At 54.0% G+C, this 9,994-nt stretch overlaps 1 protein-coding gene across 1 annotated transcript; it reads left to right on the top strand.

Annotated features, from left to right (window-relative positions):
- The first annotated feature begins 2,614 nt into the window (after positions 1 to 2,614).
- RPS10 (ribosomal protein S10) lies at positions 2,615 to 8,488 on the top strand. The gene is made up of 6 exons (XM_034069662.1): positions 2,615 to 2,689; positions 3,370 to 3,519; positions 3,947 to 4,118; positions 7,354 to 7,431; positions 7,825 to 7,880; positions 8,400 to 8,488. The coding sequence occupies exons 2-6, from the start codon at positions 3,370 to 3,372 to the stop codon at positions 8,439 to 8,441; spliced, it is 498 nt and encodes a 165-aa protein (XP_033925553.1). The 5' UTR covers positions 2,615 to 2,689; the 3' UTR covers positions 8,442 to 8,488.
- The last annotated feature ends 1,506 nt before the right edge of the window (positions 8,489 to 9,994 follow it).

The following is a 9,994-nucleotide window of genomic DNA, read 5'->3' as shown; positions in this document are numbered from 1 at the left end:
AAGGAGCCCCAGGGTTTTGGAGTCTGGCACGACGGGAGCCGCAGTTTGGCACCGAGTCCCCATTGGTGCCAGTGATGCGGTCTCCTGGCTGTGCTGTGGCAATGGCCTTGCTCCGAATGCATGGCTTAGGGATGGGGTTGCCTGGGGAAGGCGGCGCGGGGCTGACGGAAGCAGGAGCAGCCCGAGAGGCTGCCGGGGATGCTCTAATCCATTTAGCAAAGCGCTTGCTTTGCCATTCCCAAGGCAGGTGCTAGAGGAGATGCAGGCAGAGGCGGACGGTGCGGCAGGACAGGCGGACAAGGGCAGCAATCCTGCTCCCTGGGATGAGCTGGGAGATGCAGTCCTCCCAAGGGTTGCTGCAGGATCCCAGGGGCTGCTCTGCAGGAGGCTCCTGCCCCCAGCTCCATCCCTGCTCTCTCAGAAAGGGTGATGTAAAATGGGGGCAAAGCCCCAGGATGGCACCGGCAGCTCCAGTGCCTTGGATGTGCTGCATCCCTCCTGCCCCAGCGCTGCACGGGCAGCCCAAACCATGCAGGTACCACCCCGGGGAGGGGGTAACGAGCCTCTTCCATCCCCATGCACCCCGCAGGGACCCCACTGCTCGCTGCAGCCATCCCAAAATCACAGCTCTAATGCCCCGTGTGCCTCCACAGCAAACACCCTGGGGCAAACATGGGTTGGGGGGGATGAGCACCGGCCCCTGTGCAGGCAGAGCCCCCGGCAGCATCCAGGCTCAGCCTAAGCCGCCTTGCAGAGCCTCAGCTTCTACCAGCTGCCCCAGTGCCGTGCCCTGCGGCTGAGGGGATTAGGGAGCTCTGGGGGGGGGGCTCTGCCGTGAGCTCGGCCCCACAGCACCCGGGAGCCGCTGGTGCAGATGGATCCCTTCGGCTGCGGGGCTTGGAGCAGGAGCCAGGGCTTCGCACAGGGTAAGACGATGTCAAACGCGTCCCCGGGAGGTGAGGGGGGGATGCCAGCCCCCAGACCCGGCCGCAGGCTGTCCCCACTGGGCTCCCAGCCCTTTATACATCCATGGGGAGCAGGAGGGACCCCACATCCAGGGCTGAGAGCAGCTGATCCACCAGTGGTGCCAGCCCCAGCCTGGCAGGGTGAGCGCAGCCCTGGGGCATCCCTGGCCCCACAGGCAGTGTGTGGGGCCAGAGCTGCTGCCTGGACCCCCCCCCCCACCCGCGGAGCCCTGGGTGCGATGGGTCGGCTCTGGGGTGATGGGCACAGCGCACAGAGCAGGGCTATGTGTGCACCAAACTGTAGGTGCCCGGGCAAGCACAGCAGCCGGGCAGGACCTGCGGGACCCACAACTGCCTTCCCACCCCACAGAGACACCACCAAGAAGAGAAGAACAGGCGAACCCGAAACCGGGGGGGGGGGGGGGGGGGGGGGGGGCACACACTGGAGGTAGACAGCGATCCCCACTCAGCAGAACCCAGCAGGAGCTGGGAAGTGCCAAAGGAGTCATGGAGCTGCTCTGCTAAAGCGGGGTTCATTTCCCCACAAGCGATCATTGACACAGGTCGGGGGCCCCTTTTAAACCCCCCCACCAGCCAGGAGGAGACTCAGGGTCCACGGTCACCGCGCACCGAGCCCCACATCCCATGGCCAGGGGGGGACACCGCCACCTCCATCACCGCGTGTGCTGCAGCGAACCCCGTCCAACCCCCGATGCCAACCTCCCTCCTGGCCCCAAACCTGTGGGGAGCCGCATGGGGCGGCGGGGGGGGGGGTACCTTTGGACGTGGGGAACGCGGCAGAGCGGGGCTGGTGGCGTCTCGGCGGGGCTGGCTCCGCACATCGGCAGGAAGGTCACGGCAGATGGGGAGGGGGGGGTAAAGATCAGCATGGAGATTAGGGAAGCATTTTTAGCCAACCAATCGCCGCCCCCGGGGAACGGCTCCTTGGCCGGGCAAGGTGAAAACGCGACCGTGGAGATGGGGATGGATGGGGATGGATGGGGATGGACGGGGATGGACGGGGATGGACGGGGATGGACGGGGATGAGCCCGGACCCCGGGGCTGGCGGTGTTAACGGGGGGCCCCCGTGCTGCCTTGTGTGTGTTCATCCATCCCCCCCGCTCTTCCCGTGCCCTTCCAGCCTGCTTTGCACGCTGCCAACCGGGCACAGGTCGGGGGATGCCCTGTGTGATGCTCCATGGGTCTGGGGTGTCCGTGGGGTGCTCAGACCTCCGGACAGGGCAGAAGCAACGCTGCTCTATGGGGGGACAGAGCCCACAGGCACACAGCTCCGGTCCCCCGTTATCACCCTGAGGCCACCGCATCCCCCCCACACCCCCATGGAGGGCACTTCGGGGCACAACGAGACCTCTGCTCGGCTCCAGCGAGCCCCGAGCCCTTTGCCTGGGTGTGAGCAGGGCAGGGAGCAGCCACAGCCCGGCTCAAAGGGCGCTGCCATGGGGCCGGCTCGGGGGTGCCCGAGCGGGGCTCCGCTCCCCGGTACCGGCAGGTGGGAACGGGCAGCGCCCGGGGCCGGCGGCACCCGAGCGGCTCGGGCTCACCACGGGACAGGCACCGCGGAGGGCACCCCAAGCCCGGTCTGCGCGTTCTGATCAGGCACCGCCGCGGTCACCCTCGCTGCAGGGGACCTTCGGGAGGCCGGAAGCGGCCGCTCGGCGCTTGCGCCTTCCTTTCCGCTCCTGGGGCCGCCGCCACAGCCACGGTGAGGCCGCGCTCGGGGCCCGCATCGGGCCCGCATCGGTGCCATCCCCCGGCGGGGCCGCGGGGCCGCTGCGGGGCAGGGCCGGGGGGGGCACGGCCCGGGCCCCCGCGGGGGCATTGCGGCCGTGCGGGGCTCCAGCACCGAGCGGACGGGGCGCTAGGCCGCGGGGTGGGCCCGCTGCCGGCAGCGAGGCCCTGGCGCTGGGGCAGGCCGCGGCGGAGGCCCCGCTGGGGCTCCGGTGTGAGCACCGGCAGCGGGGCCGTGCCCCCGGCCCCAGGCCCTGTGTGTCGGGAAGCCTTGCCCAGCGGGGTGGGTGCGGTGCGCGGTGGTGGGGCTCGGGTGCGCGTCCCCAGCTCCGGAGTTGGGTGTGTTGGCGAGAGCAGCACAACGGAGCTCACCCGGAGCTGTATCTGCTCCCCTTGTGTCAGTCCTGGTCTGGGCTGAGCAGATCGTGCACGGTGTAACACAGTGATGTGGCTTAATGTTAATGCTCAGAAGTTCAGATTGCTGATTTCCTTCACAGGAAAACCCTGGGAAGGGATGTCCAACAGCTCAGGTGTTGGAATTGTTTATTTTTCCTTCCAAACTAGCACTGGTTTTGTTTAGTTGCTTCTAGTTGATTCCTGAAAGTGTGTACTTTAAATTGGCAGCATTTACCATCTACCTCTAATCTCATTTAGATGTTGATGCCCAAGAAGAACCGAATTGCCATCTATGAGCTCCTTTTTAAGGAGGGAGTGATGGTGGCCAAGAAAGATGTCCACATGCCGAAGCACCCCGAGCTCGTGGACAAGAATGTGCCCAACCTCCATGTCATGAAAGCCATGCAGGTATGGAGGTGAGGGTGTGCTGCATACCTGTCAACAAGCATCATCAGCCATGAGCAGACAAACACAGTCAGAAGTTGTGTTGGCTGTGTCTTTCCTATTACAGCTATTTCCCATTGTCCTGTTTTTTGCCATTTCCTCATTGATTTATTGTTCCCCCCAGACCCCAGGTTATTCTTTTGTGGCTGCACATCTCTAGTTCCCGTTCTGAAGCTTTGATCCCTGTGTGTGTGGTAGCCTTGTGTTTTACACAGGGTAGAAACGATGGTGTGATTTAGACCTGTGCCTGTGAACTTTTGTCAAAGTTCTTATTCCCCACATACCCTCGATGAGCTCTTGTGTTCATAAAACCATCTGGTGAGGGTATTGATCAGAGGTGTTGAATGATGATCAGGCTCAGACGTGAAGTAATGTGGAATTCTCTCTCTAGTCTCTGAAATCCCGTGGTTATGTGAAAGAGCAGTTTGCGTGGAGGCATTTCTACTGGTACCTGACCAACGAGGGCATCCAGTACCTGCGCGATTACCTTCACCTGCCCCCTGAGATTGTCCCTGCAACCCTGCGCCGGAGCCGCCCAGAGACAGGCAGACCACGGCCCAAAGGTGAGCTGAGATAGGACTATGCTCAGGAGGAGAAGAAGGGGATGGGTTGAGTGTGCTGGTGCAGGTGTAGGCCCAGTCAGCTGAACATCAGCTTCCAGAGCAGGGCAATGTCAGTTGTTGTGATTTTTGGACTTCTAAACGTGAGCAAATCAAGGAGATGGGTAGATTTTATTGCTTCAGTATTTGGCACTCATCTGATGGCCACTGGCCTACTGAGAGGGGGCTAAAGAAAGCTGTGAGGCTGACTGGGTAAGCCACTTTGAGTGAGAGACTTGGCTTCTGGTGACACTGGTGCCAGGAAGAGCAGGCCTGCTGGAAGTGCAGGCTCTGGGTTGAAGCACCAGTTGGTTCCCAGGCATGGCTGAGGTCTTGGAGGAGGGATGCTTCTGGTTGCTGGGGCTTTTGGGAAGTGGTTCTTGTCATTTAGGAAAGGCTTGCTTCGATCCTTCCCTGTTGTTTGGGAAGGAGGATGGCATGTGTGCTGCCCACCTAGTGCAGCAGGAGCAGGGAACCTTGTTTCTGGCTGACTTAGACAAACTGCCTGGAAGGCTGGTGTGTAAAAGTTGAGTGGCTTTGGCTGGGGTGGGTGAAATGGGGAACAAACTTGGGGTGCAGGATTCAATGACTGAGTGAAAGCCAAGCCCTGGGTGCTGGATGTGCTTCACATGGGAATTTGAGCTTGGTACTGGTGGGCAAGTTGGATATCCATAGTTCTGGCTTTATCTGATGTGTTTTTGGGCAAGTCCCATTATTAAAGCTGTTGTCACTTTTCTAAAGGTTTACAACAAACACATGTGATGTGTTAGGTTTGTAGCTGGTTTTGTTTTTGTGGTGGGTTTTCATACCCCAAAGTGAAAGGAGATGGTGGTCATGCAAACAGATATGTTGCTGATACTGAGTGCTTGCTTGCCTGCAGCTGCCTCTGCATGGGTGCCTCTCTGCAAAATGTCTTGTAGACCCACCTGCAGATAGCTGAAACTTATTTCCAGAAGGTGTTCTGGTTGCAGATAGGAAAATTAAATGATAAAAGTTTGGGTTGCAGACTTGCCTCTCTAGGCCACACAGGGCAGAGGATGTGCTTTTTTCTTTGTGTATGCTTGATATTGGCCTGTGAATGGTTTGTGAACCATTTTGATATACTTTCTGGTGAGCAAAGTCATAGAACAGTGCAGTGTAAATAAACCTGAGGTGGATGTGCTGAAGCCACCATGCCCCTTGGTTCAGTTCTGAGACAGTTACTGTTCAGTTACTGTGTTCCAAGCTAGTAATTCAGTGTAGGAGGGATGATTATGTTGCTCGTCTGTGCTTAGAGATGCTCTGCAAAAACCCTGATGCTTGGTTTTCCTGATTTCTTCTGTCCAGCAGTAGAGAAGAAAACACAGTGCAGAACATGGATAGTAAAATTGCCCAGAAGGTCTTGGGGGAGATAAAAACTCCTGGAAACTTAAGAGAAAGGAGGGAGAAAATCACTGCAGCTGTGGTTGGCAGAACAGCATTGCAAGGTCTCTAGGGGCAAGAAATGCTTCTTCTCCCTCAAGGCAGGTGATGGTAGGTTCGACTGCCTTGTGTGGAGTTGCCTCTTGTGTTTACCAGGAGTAATGTATGATGTCACCTTGCCCATAAAGAAAGACCCACTCTCTGAAAGGGGAGTCCTGCATGGCAGAGTTCTTGGTAGCAGTCCACTCTTTGTGCTTCTGAGCTTGTTGTACCCCATTGACAAAGTACTGGATGCTGCATTTCACCTCCATTGCCTGCAATTTGTTCTTTAGCCTAACAAAACTGTAGCATCATGTGCTTCAAAGGAAAGAATTGCATTGGAATTAGGAAGGTGTTGGTTTCTTTGATCTCTGAGTAGCTTTGGATGTTGCCAAATTTATTCTTTAGATGCTGTGTTTATCCAGCAAGCTGAAGAAGCAAGGGGCTTAACAGTTCTCAGCTAAAACTTGCTCAGGGTTTCTGTACAGGGTTTCACTGTACAGCATCGCAGCCCTTCTCAGTGCAGTGCCAGTGACCTCGATTGGTGCACACCTTGGCAGGGTTAGCTGGTAAGGCTGCACATACTGGCTGTTTGTGTGTGGATCACCTGCCTGCAGCAGACTAAAGGTTGCAGAGTGTGTGTGGATGGTGATGCAGAACTTCTGGGTCTTGCTTGATCTCTTGGGGTTTTGGGGCCTTTCCTCTACTTCCATGCAGTGCTCCTGACTTTCTCAAGTAAGGCTTGGTACAGAAGCTGAAGCAGTCTAAAGCAGGTTTCAGACTCCTGTGTGTTTGAGATTTGCAACCTATTTCTCTGTTACAGATGTAATTGAATTGTTAGAAATAAAGAATGGGCAAATTTGAAGTTTTTAAAAAACCTCCGAATCCATTGTCTGGGGGGTTTACTCTGGTGGTTTAACCTGACAGAAAGGGAGGATGTAAAAGCACTTGTAGGATAAGTTAAATCTGTTTGTGTATCAGTGGATGGTGTTTCTTTTTGTAATAAAAGCATCCTTTATAAGTACCGTGTTTTTATGTGAGAAAGCTAGTGCTTATAGTATAAATGAAGCCTATAGAAGTTCATGGTTCATGTTTCTTGCTGCATGCTTGACACTGCTGACAGCAAGTTTAAATGTGTTCTACCCTTAAGCAGGAAAACCTCACCCTGGTACTGAGGGAGCTGTTTGGTCTCTGATGCTGAGGGTGAGCCCTGAAAGAGTGGGGTGGCAGTTTCACCATGGCTGTTGCTTTCCCACAAGTGTTCTGTCTGATACTAATCTGAGGTTACATAGATCATCTCCTCTTAGTTTTGTTAATCTCTTCCATTGTGAAGGATTTGTGATACTGACACTGCAGCTGTATTGTAGGTTGGGATCAGAATGTCATGCGGTTTGCTCATTGGATGCGACAGTTTCCCTGTATTTCTGATTTATTTTATCATCATATATTTTGGCCCTTGTTTGAAGACTGTTGAAATAATGCCATAAACCCATTTTTTCACATTATTTGATTTTAACCCAAGCACAAGCTGGTGCACTTTGGCAGATTTCATCCTTAAAGTGAAGTTTTCCTTATAATATCACTTTTCTTGTTGAGGTTTATATCTACTGAGCCATCCCAGCTGCAGCTCTGCTGGTAGATCTGATGGTTAACTGTTAAACTGGAGGGCTTTTTTCCCACCTTGAGATGCTAAGTCACCAGGGAATGAGTTTGTGTTCTAGATAAGAACTACATTTGATGTTGCTGGTTTAACTTACAGGTCTGGAAGGTGAACGTCCTGCACGCCTGACTCGGGGAGAGGCTGACAGGGACACGTACAGGCGCAGCGCTGTTCCACGTGAGTGTCCATCCTCTTGCTGGGTTAACATGGGGCTGACCCTGCAGTTTGTGCAACTTATCTCGTTTGGGAGAATTGTCTTCAGTATTGGCCCCTTTTCAAGAAAAACAGGGGGAAGTTAAACTCTTAGTGTAACATAGGCACTTGCACAACAGAGTTCACCTGCATCTGCTCATAGATAGGAGTCTGATCTTGAATTTTGTCAGGCTGCACCATGAGCTTTTCTCTGGGGTGGGTTCAGTAGCTCTCGTAACAGTCTCAGTAACAGCAGTTTTACTTGGCTGTGTTAAGCCTTAGTTTTAGTCATTTTTGGTAAAGGTTAAATTCCAAGCAGGAACACTGTACTTGGGGAGTGGATTCTTTGGTTAGTAACTCATTCTTCTTGCTCTTCAGCTGGTGCAGACAAGAAAGCTGAAGCCGGTGCTGGAGCAGCAACTGAATTCCAGTTTGTGAGTATTTGAAATCAATGTTTCTTTCGTTTATGGAAGCTTTGATCAGGAGAAACTGGCTTGGTGATATCTGCATGCTCTTCAGTGGGATGCTTCTCAGGTATTTGGCTCTGATTGTTTGAGAGGCTGGCAGTTGTGCTACCCTTTATGCCCAGTTCCCTTATCACATTCCTATTGGGGAAACTATGTGATGGCTGTCACACTGCTGTGACAAGAAGCCAGTGACACGTTTGAGAAGCAAGCTGAGCTCTCTGGAGGCATTGAATGAATTCAGACTTCAGAAATAAGAGTTCTAGACATGGTCCACCAAGCTGTTTAGGATGGGTTAACTTGTGTCAGGAAGCTAGTCTCAAACAGATCAGAGTTAGGCTATGCTTGGAGCAGGGGGTACTTAACAAAGTAATGCAGAGTGGAGGAAGAACAGCTCATCTGTGATGTTGGTGCTTCTTGCTGCTGTGCGTTTGCCACTGTCACTTGCTTAATACAGTGACTTCTAATGCTCTTCTTTTTCTGTTGCAGAGAGGTGGATTTGGTCGTGGACGTGGTCAGCCTCCTCAGTAGAACTTCCTGCTCATGTTTTGTGTATAATAAAATAGGTGAAAATGCCACCTGGGTTGCATCACTGTCTTAAGTGCATAAATGTAGAGCTTGTGTAGCAGAGAAGTGACTCAAACCTCTGGCATGTGAAACAACAGTAGTGAAATAACTTGTGGTTAGAAAACAGGTTATAGAGAAGGAACTTCGTAGGTTTGGTCTTTAGGGTTTTGCTAGCGTATGGAGGTGTTAGTTACTGGGGAGTCCTCTGCCCCAGAGGACACTCATTTCTAGCAGTCCCAGTGATGCAGGAAAGCAGGGCTGAGACAATGCTGTTTGTCAGAGAGACAATTCAGCTGTGTCAGCCCCTGTGAATCGGACACAAGCAGTGCAAGCAGGCGAGCACGGCCTTTATCCCAGTTCTGAATCACTGTTAATTCATTGTGGCTCCAGAAAGGTGGGTGGTGGTGACAGGGAGGCGCAGGGCAGGCGCCCTGCAGTGCTCTGCCCACCAGCAGATGTCACTCGCTGGCTAATGACGGGATTGATGCTGGTTGGGATGGGTTTCTGTAGCCTGGTAAATGGTGTAATATCCTAGGTGTGAACCCAGGGGGAAGAGAGTTTGTTCCAACCCTGGTTTGGGATGAGGGAAATGGTGGGCATGAGATTTATTTCTTTCTGGGGGAGTTTATTTCTTTGTAGTTTATCCTGCTGTATAGCAGCAGTGTTTACATTTGCTAGTGTTCATTGAGAGTTGTGATTCTGTTTGGGAAGCAGTGATGTGTTAAGCAAAGCGTTTAGCCTCATGGAAAAGTAGGCAACTCTTTCACATTACTTGAAGTATTCCAGCATGTGGTGGTTGGTATGAAATGCCACCTATTTTCTAATAGAATATTTGACTTATTAAAGGGAAGATCCACACAAGCAGGTAAAAATGGCTTTTTTTGGGGGGGGTGAAGAACTCCAGTCTAAATAGACTCTTCCACAAGGAAAGTGTTACCTCCACAGCTTTAATCTACCAGTCTCTGAACCTGCTGGTGTGGGGTAGAGAGCAGAGCCTGTCCTCATCCTCGCAGAGCTTGTGAGTGTTCAGCCACTTGAGCTGATGGGGCTGAGGGGCACCTTTCCAGATGGAGGGATCCAGACCTTTGTGTTCCACCCTGTACCAAGTCAGAAGGTTACAAAGGCTCCAAGTCCTACCCTCCGTGTCTGTCTCCGTTGTGCGGTGGGGGATGCTGAAGCCAAACCAGTGCTGGGCAGATGCTGTTCAGGGACATGCTCTCCTTGGCCAGGGTTTTCCTGCTGGGGGAGCACACAGCTCTGCGGCAGTATCATCCCTCTGCCTGCTGCTGAGTCCCGAGTGCGGTGTCTGCAGCCGGGTGATGCTGATCCTGGCTGCTTGGCCCTGGGACCCAGGAGTGCCTGCGGTAGTGGGGGGCTATGTAAGTGAGCTCCCTCCCCATGAGGCTCTGTGCAGAGGAGCACCCCCGGCTGCGGGGTGCACACCCCGGGGGCTGCCCCGTCCGTTCCGCTCCTGCCGCGGGGTACAATGCGACCCCCGTAACCGCGCTCCGCCACTG

Source organism: Melopsittacus undulatus, chromosome 16 (genome assembly GCF_012275295.1).
Source record: "Melopsittacus undulatus isolate bMelUnd1 chromosome 16, bMelUnd1.mat.Z, whole genome shotgun sequence".
NCBI lineage: Eukaryota > Metazoa > Chordata > Aves > Psittaciformes > Psittaculidae > Melopsittacus > Melopsittacus undulatus.
Note: the sequence above shows the minus strand (reverse complement) of the source record. Positions and strands in the feature narration are given on the sequence as shown.